The sequence below is a fragment of the Palaemon carinicauda genome, chromosome 5 (assembly GCF_036898095.1).
Source record: "Palaemon carinicauda isolate YSFRI2023 chromosome 5, ASM3689809v2, whole genome shotgun sequence".
Classification (NCBI taxonomy): Eukaryota; Metazoa; Arthropoda; class Malacostraca; order Decapoda; family Palaemonidae; genus Palaemon; species Palaemon carinicauda.
Genome location: NC_090729.1, coordinates 144,291,215 through 144,311,480, shown reverse-complemented (window position 1 = coordinate 144,311,480; position 20,266 = coordinate 144,291,215). Strand labels below are relative to the sequence as shown.

The 20,266-nt window shown below is 38.1% G+C and overlaps 1 protein-coding gene and 1 pseudogene across 1 annotated transcript in view; both read left to right on the top strand.

Annotated features, from left to right (window-relative positions):
* LOC137641529 (ras-related C3 botulinum toxin substrate 1) overlaps positions 1 to 20,266 on the top strand; it is a 177,202-nt gene that overhangs the window by 117,234 nt on the left and 39,702 nt on the right. The window contains exons 2-3 of the mRNA XM_068374169.1: positions 7,178 to 7,249; positions 14,598 to 14,778. Of these exons, the coding sequence (XP_068230270.1) occupies positions 7,178 to 7,249; positions 14,598 to 14,778 (253 nt within the window). The remainder of the gene's footprint in view (positions 1 to 7,177; positions 7,250 to 14,597; positions 14,779 to 20,266) is intronic.
* On the top strand, positions 18,149 to 18,246 carry LOC137641728 (U6 spliceosomal RNA; annotated as a pseudogene).

The window sequence follows — 20,266 nt, the reverse complement described above, 5'->3', positions numbered from 1 at the left end:
TATTAACGTCAACGTTGATGTTATTAATTTTGCCCCCGGGCTATAGATGTGGTCCTCATCCACTAAGACGGCAAAATACCAACTGATGGTCGTAGTCCTAAGACCTTTTCTGCCAATTGATAACCGCGGGCCATCCGGGTAACTGAGCAGTCACGTGACTTCCCGCACGTGGCGCAGTGAAAACAAACCACACTTTAACGTGGTGTTGCATGAACGGTCGTCTGTTAAAGCTAAATTATTCGCCATTATGCCTTCATCATGTGTTATTTTCAACTGCAAGAATCACAATATGATTCAAGGAAAGATGTTGCATTTTTACAAGTTCCCCAGTCGTAGCAGAAGCCCGGATAGGAGGGATAAGTGGCTTGCAGCATGCCAGCAAATGAATCCAAATGGTCCCCACTAAAGAGTCGGGTTATTTGTAGTGAACACTTTATCTCAGGTATTTATGAAATTTAACATATTTTAATATAATTTAACATTCTGGTGGTTGATGTTCCAACAGTATGTCTATTGGTGTTCATTATGAATTTATATCAAATTGCCAAAATACAGGTAAACCCAACATGACTGAGAAAGAACACCCAGACTACATTCCATGCATACTGCCTTTCAAGAAAGACAGCTATGCCAAAGCCAAACGACAACTTGAGAGGTATGAGCAAAATGACAAGAGAAGGCGATTGGTTTATGAGGCCAGCAGTAATCCACCTCACACTTATGTGCTGTAAACAGTTCAAAATAATTATTGTTTATCATCATTTTTAACTTGCAAGTGTCGCTAGAAGTTAGAACAGTTGTATTTTATATCTTATTACTCACCTGAAGCATTTAACTTTATATTGTAACGTGTTTTAGGAGCTCCATCCAAAGAATTAACGTAATCGTAAGCCATTGCTCTGGTTTGTTTTCACTTCGCTTGATTCTCGCGCTAGCGGTTACGTCATCGATGACGTCAGCCCGCGGTTATGAATACAGATCAGTATTTTTGCAATAGAATTTGATTGATGTGGTTAGTAGTGCCCTATGTTTGGAGGCCGCAATAGTATTTTATTGATATGGTCAACAGGTCCCTGTGTTTGGAGGTACTGAAACTTTTGTTGAGGTCGCTGATAGCCTCTAACCTGGTACGCCACCATGTCCTTGCATTTTCAGACGGTCTTTTATCCTTCCTGGACTACAAACCCAACTTGACCTTACCAGAAGGCTCTGCTTTACCGTTGTTCGGATTAACATATCTTGGACCGAAGTTGTGGAATTATGGCTACGGTAAAGGACACACATTTTACTGTTTTAAAAGAATTCCTGGAATTTAGTATTTGGCGAATTTTTCATGTTTGTACGGGAGCCATTTATCAATCATGATCATCATAATCATCTGCGCCTATTGACGCAAAGGGCCTCGGTTAGTTTTCGCCAGTCATCTCTATCTTAAGCTTTTAGATAAACCTTTCTCCAACCATCATCATCTACTTCACGCTTCATAGTCCTCAGCCATGTAGGCCTGGGTTTTCCAACTCCTTGTGGAGCCCGGTTGAATGTTTGGTGAACTAAATGTCTCTTGGGGATTGCGAAGAGCATGACCAAACCTTCTCCATCAACCCCCCACCATGATCTCATCCACATATGGCACTCGAGTAATCTTTTATAGTTTCATTTCTAATCATGGATTGCCATTTAACTCCCAATACCCTTCTGAGGGCTTTGTTCTCAAATCTATAAACTTTGTTGCATATTGTTTCATTGTCATACCACGACTCATGTCCGTACAGTAACAGTGATGTCACTAAACTGATATATATCCTGATTTTTATATGTAATTTTATGCTATTTGATTTCCAAATTGCACTTAGCCTAGCTATTGTCTAATTAGCTTTTTTTTCAAACTCTCATTAAACTCTAATTCTAAAAACCCTGTATTGAAGATCATAATTCCCAAATACTTAAATGATTCTACCTCATTAATCCTTTCTCCTTCCAGTGATATTTCATCTTCTATTGCATATTTCGTTCTCATAATGTCTTTTTTTTTTTATTTATCTCTAGTCCATCCTCATGTGATATTTCATGCATTTTGGTAAGCAAGCATTGCAAATCCTGTGGTGTTTTTCTAATAAGGACAGCGTCATCATCATACTCAAGGTCAGCTAATTTCCCATTACCAATCCTTCTCCGTCATCCCAACTGTTCGGTGCATTACAAAATCCACGAGGAGAATAAACAATATAGGTGATTACACATTCCATTGAAGTATACTTTTCACTGGAAATTCACTTGGTAGGACTCCACTACATTAACTTTGAGCTTTCTATGCTTATGAGAAAACTTAATCAAATCCACATATTTAAGAGGAATTCCATAATAACGCAGGACTCTCCACTAAATTGTCGGGCGCACACTATCAAAGACTTTTTCATAGTCCATAAATGACATCAAAAGTGGATTTCTGTATTCTACACATTGCTGTACATGTCTTAATGAAATGACAATTTGATCAGTAAAACTTCTACCTTTCCTAAATCCTGCTTGTTCATTTATCAATCGATGGGAATAATTTTAAATGAATATAGTGTAGCTTGATGTCTTGATATCATATATATGAAATATTTAGAATCACCAACTTATAGGAAGTTATTTGCTAACCAGCCATCTTTCTGTTGGTTTAAAAGTCGAGTCATAAAGCATCCTGCTTATTTCAACCAAAGATTTTGCTTTTTAATGGGTTGAAAACATTGTTAATTATTACATGACATTGAATTGGGTCCACGAGTGAACAAAATGGGCAGTATTCAGCATATTACGTGGCCTTATTCCTCTTCTATTTTAAATTCTCTCTCTCTCTCTCTCTCTCTCTCTCTCTCTCTCTCTCTCTCTCTCTCTCTCTCTCTCTCTCTCTCTCTCTCTCTCTCTTTAGGGAATTTCTTCTTTATATTGAGTCCCCGCTGATAAACAGATTTGCATGTATTTTTTCATCACCTTTAAACAAAATATCTCTCTTCGTGAGCCTCCTTACATGTACTTCTAATGTATGTCCAATTATGCTGAATGTGCAGAACAATTTTGATGCATTATGCTATGTACAACATTAGACATTGCCAGCATTTTATAAAAGCGTTTCCTCGTCTTGTAAACTTGACTATGTTTTCGGACAATTGTAAAATGCAACGCCCAAGCCATATAGAGAATGGGTAGGCGGAGGCTCACTGCCGTATCCTAAAGGTAATGATACCTTCGTCTGTTGGCCTCCAAGAAGAAAGGACTTGCCTCACCCTCATAACCATCCTTATGCCACCCCCACCCCACCCAGCAACGTTAATAGACGGCCATATCTTGCTATATTGATCAGCTTCATATGATTCAGACTCTCTCTCTCTCTCTCTCTCTCTCTCTCTCTCTCTCTCTCTCTCTCTCTCTCTCTCTCTCTCTCTTCATGTCATCTCTTTTGCAACTGCCAACAGTGTTGTATAGGTCATAATTTAAGTTTTGCTGTTTATTTTTTTCCTATTGATGAAATGTATATTGTGGATTGGTTTATGAAATACGAGTCATAAGAAACGTTTACGAGCATATGATAGCTGATCAATTACACGTCGCCAGCAGCAGTACTCTAAATGACTTTGTCGATATCCAAGACACTCGATAGGCATTTTTTCCCATAATTAAATCAGAGGGACTATTCCCTCCCCAAATACCCTGTCAGTTTTACAGGTATATGAAAACATCTCTTGGATAGATTGTCCGAAGTCTCTCGAAAGTTGAAACTTTGAGTACTTTTTCTCTTTTCTAATTACTCCTCTTTGTGACTGGGTTCTCGTTTTGAACAGAATCTTTATGCGAAGCCAACATTCTGCTCTATGTTGGTATTGAACGAATGGGAGACTCGCAATTCACTCGGAATTTTACCCAAGTGATTGTCATATCACTAAATTAGACGATTCCTCCTTGAAGATGTACTGTGCGAAGTTTGCGCACTGGCTCTCCTTGCTCCCAACTGCACGATGTGTACTGCAAGTTGCTTGCCATACAAAAACATCTCTTAGTTGATTGCATCATTTATTACATTTTGTACGTAATTTTGGTAGATCTTGTCATCCTAGTACTGGGGCTTGAAGTTCGTGTTAGTTATGACTAGATTACTTTATTGAATAAGTAAAGCAGTTCAGTCTTCGATCTGTTGTTATAAAGCAAATTCGCCGAGTATTCTTTGCAAGGAAAGTATTCTCTCCTTTAAATCATGATAATATAATTTAGATAAGGGATTTTAATTGTATTTGTTTACACGAATGGAAGAGGCGAAGTTTTCATTTTTATTTGTGAACACACTGATGTTATACTATTATGAGTAAATTCCTAGGTAGTAGGTTGGTAGGGCACAAACCACCCGTTGAGATAGTACCGCTAGAGGGTTATGGCTCTTTTGGTTGGCCAGACAGTACTATATTGGATCCATATCTCTGGTTACGGCTCGGCTTCAGTGACCGATGTCAGGATACCAGAAAATTTAGAATCAATTAATCTGGTTACGGCTTATTTTTTCTTTGCCTACACATACACCGAATAGTTTATCCTATTCTTTCCACGATTTCCTCTGTCCTCGTATACCAAACAATTCTGCTACTGCACTATAATTGTTCAGTGGCTACTTTCCTCTTGGTAAGGGTAAAAAAGACACCTTAGGTATGGTAAGCTACTCTTCTAAGAGAACTCCAAAATCAAACCAATGTTCTCTAGTTTTGGATAGTGCCATAGCCTCTGTACCATGGTCTTCCGTTGTCTTGGGGAAGAGTTCTCTTGCTTGAGGGTACATTTTAGCACACTTATCTATCTTATTTCTCTCCCTCTTGTTTTTTTTTTTAAGTTTTCATAGCGTATATATGAAATATCTGTTTTAATATTGTTACTGTTCTTAAAATATTTTATATTGTTCATTACTTCTCATGTAGTTTATTTGCTTATTTCCTTTCCTCATTGAGCTATTTTCCCTGTTCTATCCCTTGGGCTTATAGCATCCTGTTTTTCCAACTAGGTTTGTAGCTTAGGAAGCATTAATAATAATGATAATAATAATAATTAATAATTAGGGCTACTATAATCAATTTATTTTAATGAGGCGCATTTGCACGGACTCGCAGCTGTGCCCTTTTAGCTCGGAAAAGTTTCCTGATCGCTGATTGGTTAGAATTATCTTGTCCAACCAATCACGGATCAGGAAACTTTTCCGAGCTAAAAGGGCACCCCTGCGAGTCGGTGCAAATATGCCTTACTAAAAAAATGACTATAGTGGTGCAACTAACGAGGTACGCCGTAGACATTACCAAAGGTTCTTTATTGCGGTTTGCTGCGAGCCTGGTCCATCCACTTTGGTGTCCTCTAATGTCCCCGGGGGATGTATCCTTCACCTGAGGGTATACCGATTACACTTCTGGCTGAATGGCTTCTCGGGACCCGACGCCAGGCCTTATGCCCCATTGTATAAAGCTCCATCCATTGAAAAAGGTTCTAAAATCTGCCGTACCTTTCATCAAGGTAAAAACACCCTGTGTATTCAAAGGGTGTCTTTTAAACTTTATTAGGATGATTTTATTTAATTATTGATTATTACGTTGGAATTAAGTGTATTCCGTTTCGTTATTTTACTCAAATCATAAGTCTATAGTTTCATTTCTTCTTAAATTAATTTTTCCTTTGTTCACACTGGTATTTTATTGTGGAAGCTCGATAGATAAGTGTTTCGTTTGCCAATGAGCTAATTATGAATAACATCAACGTGATTTTCCAGTTCTAAAACTTTTTCATTATTACAAGAAAAAAAAAAATAAAAAAAAAAAAGCTTACGAAGTCGGTTAAATCAATTTTGGTCTGGTTCAAGTTCATTGACGCATAAATAAAGTTGAAACTTATATGATATACTTCTAAATTGTGTGACTGACGTGTGGAAACTACATTGCTATTTTAATACTTTAAGCTTTGTACATATTAGTTAAATTAGTATACAAATATGATTTACCCAGTTATTTCCATAATATGCTAGATATGTGATTAACGTCCTAGCAGAAATAACCTCGAGATAACGATGGGTTGATGCGGGATAAATATAGATCAACAGAAAATTAGATTTTGTAAGCAAATACCTTAAAGAATGCAAAAACTAACGATTATACTGTATTATAAAAAGTTATAACTATATTATTACACACACACACACACACACACACACACACACACACACATATATATATATATATATATATATATATATATATATATATATATATATATATATATATATATATATATATATATATATACATACATACACACACACACACAATATATTACACACACACAGACACTAGTGTACCATAGTAGTCATAAAGGATGTGTTAATATTTAGGTAGATTTGCACCCACATGCACATGCGCAGTTTACCTCTCTGGGTACTGCCTTTCACCAGGGTATGACTACCCTCTCTCCCTCTGAGTGACATATACACACACACACACACACATATATATATATATATATATATATATATATATGTGTGTGTATATATATATACATGTGTATATATATATATATATATATAATATAGTATATATATATAATATAGTATAATATATATATATATATATATATATATATATATATATATATATATATATATGTATATATATGTATGTATGTATGTATATATATATGTATTTATGTATATATTGTAGATATATATATATATATATATATATATATATATATATATATATATATATATATATATATATATATATATATGTGTGTGTGTGTATTGTAGATATATATATGTATATATATATATATATATATATATATATATATATGTATGTATGTATGTATGTACATACATACATATACTGTACATATATATATATATATATATATATATATATATATATATATATATATATATATATATATATATATACACACATATATATACATGCATACATATATATACATATGTGTGTAAATATATATATATATATATATATATATATATATACTGTAGAGTATAATGTGTATGCATATATACTAAATATAGATCCATGTAGACATATATTTATGTAGTAATTACTTGGTGTTGGTGTATTCTTTTGTTTTAACTCGTGCTTTTTTAATAACTTTGATTTCTGTTTTCTTACAGAGCCGTGGGTAAAACATGTCTGCTTATCAGTTACACCACCAATGCCTTTCCTGGAGAATATATACCTACAGTGTGAGTAAAGGTTTAATATGATTTTTGGTATCCTGTTTAACTATAAATACTTTTGGAAGTTGAGCTTTCTTCAATCTAGAATTATATATTTTGTTGTAGATACATTTTTTAAAGTTTGAACTAAGCAAATGGCATGTAGTTAATCGGCACTTATAGTAGTCCAATTTGTTCACGTTTGCCATTCGGTTTACATTTAGAAAGAGAAAATTGACAAAAACTCAGCATTTCTAGCAGTTTTGCTATTTCGATTATCAAGAGATAAATAATGTTAAAAACATAAAATGCTAAGAAATAGTGAGTTTCTGTTGATTTGCTCTTTCTAAATTTATACAGGTAAATGAATTCCTTTACAATGTAGTCTCATATGCCAATGAACATAATCAAAGCTATCACCATCTCTTGATTTTGCTTTTGGACATACTGTACATTTCTTTTATTTGTGAAGTTTACCCTCTCAATACTGTATTGTAAGGCATGAATATATGAAAAATATAACTGCTACTGTATTATGGGATGTAAAAATTTATTCACCTATGGTTACAACACTATTCTATTAAACTAAAACCCTGACGATAGGAAAAGTCCTTACAAGCTGGGTTTATCAGCTTTTGATTACAGATAAGGTATTCAACACTTTGTTTTGCCTTAAGTCTTCTATTAGTGTCTTACAATTTGACCAAAGAGGAGAACACTGACTTTTCTTTAATTTCTTGGCTATTTCTTGTACTATTGCTCATTTGAATAGAATACAGTACTCGTCTTGAAGAGTTTTGGGACATACAAACACCCGTATTCAGTATGTAGAAATAAGGATGTTCATGATAAGTGAAAGAAAAAGGTTTAAGCTGCTGCAATGAGATTTTTGTGGTGTAGCCTATATGCTGTAAGAATAAGTGTTAGGATAAGAAATGTGGAGACGCATAAAAAAAAGAAAAAGTGGTAAAAATGTTAGCATTAGTGGAAGGACTGATCATTGTATTTTGAGATTGTTCTGTCATGTGGAGAGAATGGACAACAGTTGGTTTGTAGAAAGTTTAAGATTTATAAGTGCAAGGAGGTAGGAGAGGAAGCCTTAAGAAGAATTAGATATTTTCTATCAATAACTATTTTCTATCAATAACTATTTTCTATCAATAACTATTTTCTATCAATAATCAGTTACTTGGAATTCTTCCCACATTCTTTCCCTTGCCATCTTGTTAGTCTCCCCTTCTTCTCCTTGTACTGTATATAGTTAGTCTTCTGTACTTACTAAACCTTGAAACTCATATTTCAATTATTTTATTTTCACTTTCATTACCATATCTTCCTTCTGTTATCTGCCCCTCAGATGTCCCATTAGATATTACTGCCTTACCTTTTGTGTGGTTCATTTGGCAGTATTCGCCCCTTTTATTATTCTATATTTTATGTTCTCTTTTTATAAGTTTCCTTTTTCTCAACTCTTAATTATTTATGTTCGTTTTCCCTTGACTGTTTGACGTTTTCTTTTCACCACTAAAACCTTTCACAGCAATCGATGTTGTGGTTATTCATGGGTTACTTTGCATATAACTGCAATCCTTATCTTTCATGACTTTTTTTTTTATTTCTCATTGTAATATCAGTCCATGTTTCAGCTACATATATTAGAAATAAAAAGTAGAATTTGTGGGGGGAAAATACAGAGAATTCTTGTGTAGTTGGGTCTTAGCATAGAAGTTACTAATGGAGAAATTCTGTTTGTCAGTATTGTACAGTATGTAATCCTGTTTGTTCCTATACATATTCAAACCCTCCTCTTTTAATAGGAGTATGATTGCAACACAACTGGAAACTCGGCTGTTAGAAATTATAACGAGGTATCGGCACTTATTGGCCGATGGTGGGAATCCCCCATACCCCCAATTACACTAGGAAGCCACTTTAACTTCATCCACCGAACAGTACAGACATTCACTCGGTCTCCATAACTTGGCTGATTTAATGTTTTCTTTTTCTGTTTATAAAGTGAGTCCATGTTGCTTGGCCATGACTGTTCTGGGTCTTCTCCATGTAAGGTGTGTAATGAATGATCATTGCCACAGTGGGTAGAATATGACAAGAGGAGGAAAGAGAAGTCAAAAAATAACTTCACCTTTGGGGTCTTCCTTGAATTGGAAGAAGCCGGCTATTTCTTCTTTGTTCATTCCCAGGTATTCTACCTCTTGAGTCTTCTCTCTCTTACTCATCCATTAAGTGTAGTAAGAAAATCAGGTGAACCCTGCCCTTCACTCAGAAGCATGCCTGATTTTGATGAGGCCAAGTCCTTGGCTCTAAAGTTGCTGTGGCCCTTTTTATGGGCCGGGAGGGGGTCAGTCCATTGAGATACTGCAAAAGGTTCTAACTAGGACTTTCGAGTCTCCCATTTCTGCCACTTCTGCCTAATGTGACCTTCTTCAGCCTAGTTTAGACTTCTGTGAGTAGTTGATGATATGTCCCTAGAAAAGATCAAGAATCTAGATCTTGAGGTAGTTCTATAACCTTTTGTGCACGCACTTGCTCCTAAGCGTATCTACTTTTCTGAAAAAGAGCTACCTCTTTTGGTGGATTGTCATTATTGCCCACATGCATGTCCCTATGATTCTAAAGTAGAGCTAGCTGACTCTCATCTTCTCATGCACCTCAGTTCTCATGCTCTTTTCAAATAAGCAATGCTCATTTAGAAGTGTTAGTGAATCTGGACATTCACACTCTCTCAGAGAGGGGCATGCTCCTATTTGTGTGAATGAGCACGCTGTTGTTCACAAGAACTTGCCTATCATATTGCTCATAAGAACAGAAACACATGCTCCTGACCATGCACACCCTTGTATGCGTTTAATCTCACCTTTGGCCATAAGTACAGTAATTACCTGGGCTTTGGGTCTCATTAATGAAGACAAGTGGCATATGTCAACAAGCAAGGAGGTACTTTTTCACTGCACCTATGTAAGTTGGCAAAGCAAGGCCATTCTTTAGCACCAAACAACTCTTGGAGCTGTCAGCAAGATTAATTCCAGGCAAAATGAGTGAAATTATTGACAAACTCATTCTCCAAGGTTAAGTGGTAGGAACTGAGTGGTCCCTTCATCCTCAGGTGGCAAAGAGTTTTGACTTTGTTGGTTCCCTATCAATAAACATGCTCGCCACAAGGCTCAACAGAGAACTACCAGTGTTCCGTTCACCGGTCCCGTACTATCTAGCGGCGCTAAAAGATGCATTTCAACACTTGTGGAACAAACTTGATGCCAATGCTTTTATGCCCTTTTGCCTTGCCTGATTCCAAGAGTAGTTAACTGGGTACTGACTACCCCAAATCTCAAAGTAACCCAGACTACAAAATGGCCACATGCCTAATTGTATCCAGACCTAATGATGATCTTGATCAAGGTACTGAGAGAACTACCCTTTGGCCCAATCTTCTCTGTCAGCCACAGTTGCAGAGATACCATAACTCGGTGACATCTCAGTCATTTCACTGATGGAGACTATCCAGCATATCCTCAGAGCAAAAGGCATTTCACGAGGTACTGCAAGAGATGTCTGGATATCTCTGAAAATCCTTAACTGCAGTCTACTAGGCAAAGTGGGCAATCTTCTGTTGTTGGTTCGGTAGGAGGGTTACTTTTCTGTCCTGAATCTATTTACCTAATTGCAAACTTACTTGTCTACCATAAATGATATTGATGATGCTACTGAAACTCTAAACTCTAAACCAAATCCTTGATAGTGTTAGAGAATGGATGGCAATTGAAAAACTAAAATTAAATGAGAACAAAACTGCGTTTATGGTAGTTTGAAAGAGGAACACTGTGAGAAGCTTGGGTGATATTCAAGTAAACATAAATAAGGACTCGGTGCCGATATCTAGTAAAGTTTGTGATCTAGGCGTATTTCTGGACTGCAACGTGTCTCTCAATGCCCAAATAAATAATGTAGTCAAAATTGCTGGTTATCATCCTAGAAATATTGCTTTGATTAAAAAGTACCTGGATGAATGTTCCGTAAAGAAACTTGTGATAGTCTTTGTGATTACCAGGATCGACTACTGTAACTTCATTTACTACAATCTACCGAAAGTACAACTTAAGAAATTACAAAATACTGTATAATAAACAGAGGAGCCATACTGATAAAAGGTGTCCCACCTAGAGAAAGGATCACTCCTATACTAATTGATCTACATTGGCTGCCAAATAAAGTGCGAATCGAATTTAAAACACGTACAATAACCCACCAAGTTATCAGAACCAGTCCTCCAAAATATCTAGGAGAATTGCTACAAATTGTGCAACCAACAAATCATCCCAACACGAGAATAGTTACAGATGGTTTCAAACTATCAGAACTTAGATACATGTCTAATGTAGGCTTAGAGCCTTTAAATATCCGGCTCCGAGACTTTACAATAGGCTCCCACGAGACTTCCGAATAATTGAAGATATTAAGGCTTTCAAGAGGAAACTGAAGACGTTATTTTGTATGTTTTGACCGTGATGATCGAACAGTAAGCGAACAATACGCATTGTGAAATGTTAAATGCTTCCAAATGAACATCATAAAACAACCGTGTAGGTCCTGTAGAGAATAGGGTTCCCCTGCTGTACAGGACCAGATAAGCAGCCTTTAAAGTAAAAGTACCTTTACTGAGAGAAGCTCCTCTTAGTCTCAGCTGTTAAAGGTTATCACTCAGCCTACAGCCAAGTCTGTAAACTTAAAGACCTAGACATTTCATCCTGGGAGCTGTCAATACTGATGAGGAGCTTCGAGCAATTACGCCCGCCTATAGAACTCTAACCACTTGTGTCGGATGTTACATGAGTTTTGAGGTCTGTAAAGGGGTCTCTGTTTGAGCCTTTACAGCAAATGCTAGATAGAAACTTGACTCAGAAGTGTTCTTGTTTGTACAGTATTTCCTACAACATTAGTCATACTGAGGAGTTGGAAAATGTCTCCTCCACCTTCAATTTGGAATTTATTGCTATAACCCAGGACTCTGCTGTAGATGATTCAAGGTTTGAGACCTTTTCCTTCTCCTCCCTTAGGGATGTGACTGATGAGGATTTGCTTCCTTACCCTGTGAGGGTAAAAGACATGACCTGAAGGGAACCCAGCCCTTCAGGCTACAACTTTAAAACTTATTGTAGTTTGATTTAAAAAGAAAATATACAAAAACACCATTTCCTTCTAACCTAGAGAAATGATGAAAAGACCGTGTTCACCATCATTTGGGGAATCCTAAAGATCCCACAATGGTTCACGCTTAGGAACTCAGGGATTGCTGCAACACTAGCCTTTCAGAAGAATGTGTCAGTGGCTCAAATGTTGAAGGTGGGTGTCTGAAAACTCTAGACAACACACCCATTACCTTAGGGAATATATTTACAAATCCCTTGACACAATTTCCTTAGGATCTAGGGAAGCAGCTCAACTGGTGGTGTAGAGTACATAGCTTCCTCTAAGATAGAGGTTGCGTTAAGTGAGAATGTATGGCCCTTTTCCTCTTTCCTTATCCCCTTCCTTGGGGTACAGACTCTGATGCTGGTAAGCTACTATTCCAAGTAACTGTTTTACTGTGTAGATAGATGTATGTCCCCCATTCGCGCGAGGGCAAGGATGAATAAAAATGTAAACTTGATACTCCTAATAGCTATACCTTTCAAATAGTGTATCCTATAAGGATAGGTTCATCTGTGACTGTCTGTGAAAAAACTGAATTCTATCCTAGTGAAAATATCTCTTAAGTTGATAGGAGACGGGTTGGTGTCACTTGCACCTCTTCAGGTCTGTGTATTCGACATCCTGTGAATTTAAATCAGTCATTTTGGTTATAAGAACTTCTTCCTCCTTAGGATAAGGATAAGTCTCCTATTAAAGGACAAGGGTTAGTATGTGTTTAGGATCCAATTTGCAGTTTTTCTAAATGTACTGAGCAGTCCTTTAAGTTACTCTTCCTGTCTCAACTGCTCTGCAATTCCTTAGCGAAGGTCAACATGGCTTATCGGTGAACTGGCCGTTGGTGGGTGTGTGTGTTTGTTTCCCTCGCCATCTTTCAGTAACTATCGACTCGATATGTTAATTAATAGGCAACTTTCCAGATTTGTGGAAATCATACTTCTATTAAAGAAAGGACTTAGGTTTGTAGTTAGGAAAAATGCAAATTACTTAAAGTTTTTTTTAGTTTTATAGGGTGACTGTGAACTATTAACATTGATAGGGAGATCTGGATGATATAGGAATGGAACATGCTATTCTGAGTGCTGTAATGTATACAGTATAAAATGACATGAGGATTTAAGAAGTGCTTGTAAAAGGTTAAAGAATAAAGTGTCATGACATTTTGGGATCATTAGTGATATGCTATAGGGCTGGCTTAGTTGTAGCTAGCTTGATTAAGAGGTCTATCAAGGTGTGTATGCAAAGTCCATAGAAATTTAAGATTAAGTTTAAAAGTTACTCATGAATGGCAGAGGCAAGGGGCATTTTGCCCTAACAGAACAATACCCTAGGGATTGACCATATCATGTTTACATATCAGTGACCAAGCCCCCTCTCCACCTAAGCTAAGACTAGGGAGGGCCAGGCAGTGTCTGCAGATGACTCAGTAGGGAGACCTGTAGGCTCTCACAAACCCCTAAGCTCACAAGAAAGTTTTGAGTTTCAGCAGGTCATGAACACCAGTCCAGCAGATTGCTATAGCGGGAAGTTTTCAATAGTCTACCACAACCCAGAAATTTGATTTTTACAGTGAATGTGACAATGGAAGTAGTAATGAAATGTCTTTGTAATTTTTTTCTTGGGCACTGTGTAGGAAAAAGAATAGAAAATATCTTTTAATGAAAATATTGTATTTTGAAAAAAGATGCTTAGTCTCTGTCAAATGATGATAACAAATAAGGGATTTTGTGTTAATTTTACATTTCTAAAATTTTTAAGGCTCATTTTTTTCATGACATTTGAACTGTGAAACGATTTAATACGAGTATGTAATACAGGAAAAAGACATTTGAGATGTTTATGTACCAGGAAGAGAATACAATAGTTTCTAAAAGAAGCTGTGAATAGTAATGAACAAATGCTGGTAAAATTTGAAATTTTGTAAGTTTAGTCTTCCCAGGTTTTCTATGATAGGGCATTCATTTCTATTGCTTAGAATACTGTATTGTACAAAAACAGTTTTGCATCCTTACAGAAATAAATGGAAGTTTGCAATTGCCATGGCTTTTTTTTACATTTCTTGCTACTACTACTACTACTACTACTACTACTACTACTGTATCAACTTTATTATTTTTTTTTATTTCTTTGATGGTTAACCGCTTGCATATTATTCTTTAATACTCCACAGATTCGACAACTACTCGGCTAATGTGATGGTTGATGGGAAGCCAATCAATCTGGGCCTTTGGGATACAGCTGGTCAGGAAGATTACGACCGTCTTCGACCCCTCTCGTACCCACAGACAGATGTCTTCTTAATCTGTTTCTCGCTTGTCAATCCGGCCAGTTTTGAAAATGTCAGAGCCAAGGTACTGAAAATATTTAATGATTATGGTAGTGGTCCCATATTTTATGCTGTCATCATACTTTACCTGTAACATGTATTTTTTCCTTTTTAGATAATATAGAACCTAAATTATTAACATAAATCTTTCCAACAAATCATAAGCTATGAACTTGAAAATGACATCTTCAAACCTCATAAAATTTGATAAATATTAAATTTGAAATTTGTCATCCTTCCTCTCTCACACTAGGTCTATTTTATATACGTTACCTAGACATGCGATAGGTATAGACTAAAAAAAAAAAAAAAAAGTGTGCTTTTAAACAGGAAACCAGTTTGTTCCGTACAAATACAAAGCTTTGTCCTTTACATAGGAAAGATAGCAGTGAAGCTGGAGAATACAGCAGTTAAAACTTTTATAGTGAGATGCAAACAGGTGGCTGGTAATTACCCGGCTGGGATTGGGTAAGCCCTGCCCCTTTGCTTGCTTACTGAGTACAGGACTGTTGTTACTTTGATAGCATCCGTCAGTGGGAACAGATGTTCTTCCACTGGCTGGAGAATTTGGCAATTTTACACTTTTCAGCAGATTTTCTTCTGTACTCTTGAACGCTTGTTTCCGGTAATGATTCTACTGTACAGTGTCTTGGGACATTGTCCTTGGGTTTAAGACATGCTTAAGGATAACATGTCTCCTGCAACTCGATCAGCTGGCCAAATGCAGGGCTCTCACTTTTGCCACCCTTGAGTCAGACTTCTCTAAAGTTGGAAGGAATGGTATCGGAAGGAACAATCTCCTTCCCGAAGGAATATTGTATCCTTCTTTGGATACATACATGACCTCTTAGCGAGTGCTGTTGAATCGGCTTTCATTGACTCTATTGGAATGCTGATCGCCAGATTTAGTCTGTGATCCAGTAGCTTTTTAGCAATTTGAGTATGCTTAACAAGTGATCACACTGACCCCTAAGCAAGGTTACGAGTCAGTCTTTGCCTGACCTTTTTTCACCTCTTCTTGAAGAATACTGATAAGCCCCATCAGATGTGCCTCAATCAGATGCGTCTGGACCAGATGTGCCTCAATCAGATACGCCTCAACCAGACGTGCCTCAACCACACACGTCTCACCTAGAAGCGCATCAACCGCGCACTTCATTTAGAAGTGCCTTGCCCAGACGCACCTCACTCACATGCATCTCTAACCTTGCCCAGACGCACCTCATTCACATGCATCTCTGAGATGTGTTTGCTCAAGGTGATCGGATTACTCGCCTGAGCACTTGCTCTCACCTGAAGATGTTACTACTACAGTACACCCCACCATTGCGTGCATTCCTCTTGAATCCTTCATAAGATCCAGGATTGAGTGCAAGTTTGAACTCTGAAACCTCCCTGACTCCTGGAGTTGTGACCATCGACATCCGTTTACTCATATTGGAGATCCTCAACCTCGATTGCATTATACTGACAATTGTCAATTGTCTTGAATAGAAATTGGGTTGACCGCACGCTCCCTGTCTCTCCTTAAAATCAAAGAGATTCCTGTAGAGAACATCGGTCATCCTAGGAATAAACAAATTCCATTAATGTCCTGAGTCATTTTACATTTTCCAACTAAACTCTCTCCCTCTTCCTCAGAAGACTTAAACCTAAAAGAGCTTCTTGTGAACATATAAAGGATTTTTTAGTTTTTCAGAATACAGTATCATGACTAGGGATCCAGTCTCAGATTCTTTAGTTGGGGAAAATACAAATTGTTTTTAGAATTTGTAATATTCTTTACACCCTGAATGTGTGTGCATGATTACATGCGTTCGTTGGTAAGGTTTTGGAGGAGGAAAAATGGTAGAAACCGCAAAGATATCAAGTGAGCTCAATTGAAGCACTTACCTTTGCAGACTAATAGAGAGATACGTTAGGACTCAACTTCACACGCATTCAGCTTTTATTTGAAGCTTGCTGTATACAGTAGAAGCAAACTTTTGTAAGAGTGGTTGTTCGTAAAACTTCCCTCTGTCTCAGGATGTAGGATGTAGACAGTTAGCTGACTTTGTACACACTGAAGAAAAAGAGGCCACTGCCTTTCCCTTTCTTTTTGGATGAATAGTCTTATAAGACCGATTAGTAGAAGTTTCATATAAGTCACTTGTACTGTTTCTCTCCCCGTGGGAGAAAGAGGGTTGGCCAGTCCTCCACCGAGGACGAAGAAAAACAACAAAATGTACATGCTTTTGTGCTTTCTCAGCTGTTTGCGACTGCGATCATCGTTGGAACAAAACTGCTCTAGCGAGCACCTTTTTGAAACTACACCAGAATGCAAGCTTCTTTCAGAACGTTACCACACACGTTGGCGATGCGAGCATCGCTTGGAACATCAAATCTTTCTTTATAGCTATTTATTTATGACATATTTGTTTTTGATGTTGTTAATAGTTTATTTATGACTTGTCTGTTTTGACGTTGTTACTGTTTTTTAGAATGATTTATTGTTAATTTGTTCTCTTCATTTATTTATTTCCTTATTTCCTTTCCTCACTGGGCTATTTTTCCCTGTTGGAGCCCCTGGGCTTATAACATCTTGCTTTTCCAACTAGGGTTGTAGCTTGGATAGTAATAATAATAATAATAATAATAATAATAATAATAACATTAGAGCGATACTGTGCTAGGTGTTTGTGGATTATTGAGAAGAGTGGTATGACACAAATGCATAATCACAAGCCACAAACTCAAGCTTGTGATCAATCGCGCACCTTCTTAACTGTTTGTGATCAGTAGCACACCCTTTCACCTGGTCGTGATTGATTGTGCATCCTCTCACCTGCCTGTTAAATCACTCCCCCTCTCATTTATTCCCTCATGAATATAACCGGAGAGAAGGATTAAGTGAAGCAAATGACTTACAGTCCATTTTTCTCGCCGTTATCCCTACATTGATGGGTCAGTTGCCTGATGGGCCCTCTCCAATGCCTTCTCTCAAAGAGATCTTCTTCCACCAAACCTCTTCTCTCCTACAGTTGCTCCTATGCAAATACAAACCTGAGCAGAGAACTTGGATGTGTATAGTTAAGAAGAAGAAAAATTACTTATGAATTGACCTAACGTGCTGGGGCCCTCCCAGCTATTGGCACGTCGCCCCCCCCCATTTGCTGGATGACTTGTGAACCCTGACCCTGGTTGTGCTCCTCTCTCCTCTACTCCCGAATATGTTTGAGATCGGTAGTAAAGATATGCGCAAACATACCAATCATGTGCTCCTTCAGCACAGTTGAAAAAAACTGTTGCTGATCCCGGGCCAAAGGACGATTGTATAACAACCATTTCGGAGCAGACAGGGTCAATGGTGCAGCTGGCTTGGGCTAGGAAAGAGCGGCTAGGAATCTTCTTTGACAGTACAGTACATATAAAGAAAATTGTAATGATACACACAAGGTTAGCATGGCCCCTTAGCAAGGATGGCATACAAAATACAGAAGCATTCGATAATTTTCTCATTTTTCACTACGGATGACAATCCTTCTACAATGCTGTCTGTGGGAGGATTCCTGCAACCCTGATAGAGGATGGGATGGTGTCATACTACGGAACAGGGACTGTACACATGCTTCACTTCGAGTTCTGCCTCCCGTTCACCAACTCTTCTCCTCCAGCAATTTACCACCAGCGACGTCATTTGTCCTTCCGCCAGGGATTGATGAAGGACTTGGCCCTCCAGGCAGAGATTCAGGTACTGTACAGTAATGCTGCAGAATTCACCAGTAGGTTAACGACGGGTTCCCAATCGACACTTTCATGCAGATAAGTGTCTGGAGATGGGAGACTAGTTGTATACCTTTTAGACCTGAGTTGTTTGACAAACTTTGTCCAAGATGGAGACTTTAGACATGGTCAGGCAGACAATTAGGGTTTTAGACCTCATAATGACGGTCAATCTGAAGGATGCGTACTTCCAGATCCTAATCCATCCCAGCTTCAGGAAATGAACCAGTTTTGTTAGGACAAACAGAGTTGTACCAATTCAAAGTTCATTGCATTGGTATCTCACCAGCCCCGAAAGTCTTCACCAGAGGTTATTCTAGTATCAGCATGGGTACACACCAACAGTATTCATCTCCTGGGCTACCTGGATGACCTTCAATGGGACAAACTCCTCTCGTTTAATCATAATCTGCGGATTCTGGGCATTGTGGTGAATTGTGAATACGTAGTAGGCCTAGTGCCCAAACAAAGACTAGTGTCTTTGGGAATAGACTGACACCTTTGGGTGATGAGTCTTCCCACCTTTGGATGAACTATGGTATCTTTGAAATGCGGCTTTCCCTCTCCTTCAACAGCCCCATTTGCCAGCACAGCCTTGGCAAAAGGAGCTTGAAGACCTGGCCTCCCTGGAACATCTTGTTCCGAATGGATTTCTCCTCCTTTAGTCCCTTCAATAGTAACTGGAGAGACACTGGTCACAAGACAGCGACCTTCCTCTGTCAGTAGTTCCTATAGGAGAGGGTCCGAGATTCAATCTGGAATGATGTTCTACAGGACGAATCTTTTGAAGGGCTCATCTGCTGCTAACGTGTGCACCTGATTGTCATTGGTTCATGGGCGTGTCAAAAGAGACTGGGAAGGAGTGTATCAGAAAGAGATGTGGGAGTCCACCTCCTACAACCCCTAGGGTCAGTACAGTACAAATGACATATTGGGTTCGTCTATTCTGTTTCAAAGTTTTGAGCCTTCAATCGGCTCTCCTCGCACTCCAACACTTTTGTCCTCTTTTGACCAGTCATTCGGTGGTGTGAATAAATGACAGCACCTCCATAGAGACAGAGACAACAGTGGAGCCAATACTGGTTCTCTGTAGCTTTACCAACTAACAGTAGAGATCCACGAGTGGGCAGTGCTTGATCCGGTCACTCTAACAGCTGTTGGATTCCAGGTGAAAGAACATCAGGGATTGAACAAACTGAGCAGGAAGATGCAGATAGTAGGCTTAGAATGGTCTTTGCATTATCAGATGGCAAATAAGACCCTGACTTTGAGGGGATCTCCGATAGTTGACCTGTTTGCATCCTTGTTAATCGTAAACGTCCGATATTCTTCTCACCAATAGCAGACCTGGAAGTATCGTTCAAGGATGCCTTCAAGCTTCGACATCTAGGTTTTTCTGCTGTTCTGCCTGATGAGTGTCTTGAATCAAGTCTGGGCCACAACCAACTCAGTGTGACCAATAACGTCAAGGGGACCCCAAATAGAGTTGTTTCCGGACCTTATACCTCTGTTGATAGATTCTCCGAGGGTATTACCTCCTCAGTCCGACATACTCCATCAACTACATGCCCAGTTCCCACAACTCGGCGAAATCGCTTTGGATTCATGAGTAGAGGTTATCCAGCATCTCCTCAAAGAAACAAACTTTTCGCACAAAGTTGCGCGAGAGATGTTAGGGTACTTCTGGGAATCGTCGACTTAAGTGTGCCAAACCAAGTGGGCCATCTTCTATGGTTGGGGAAGAGGGTTTT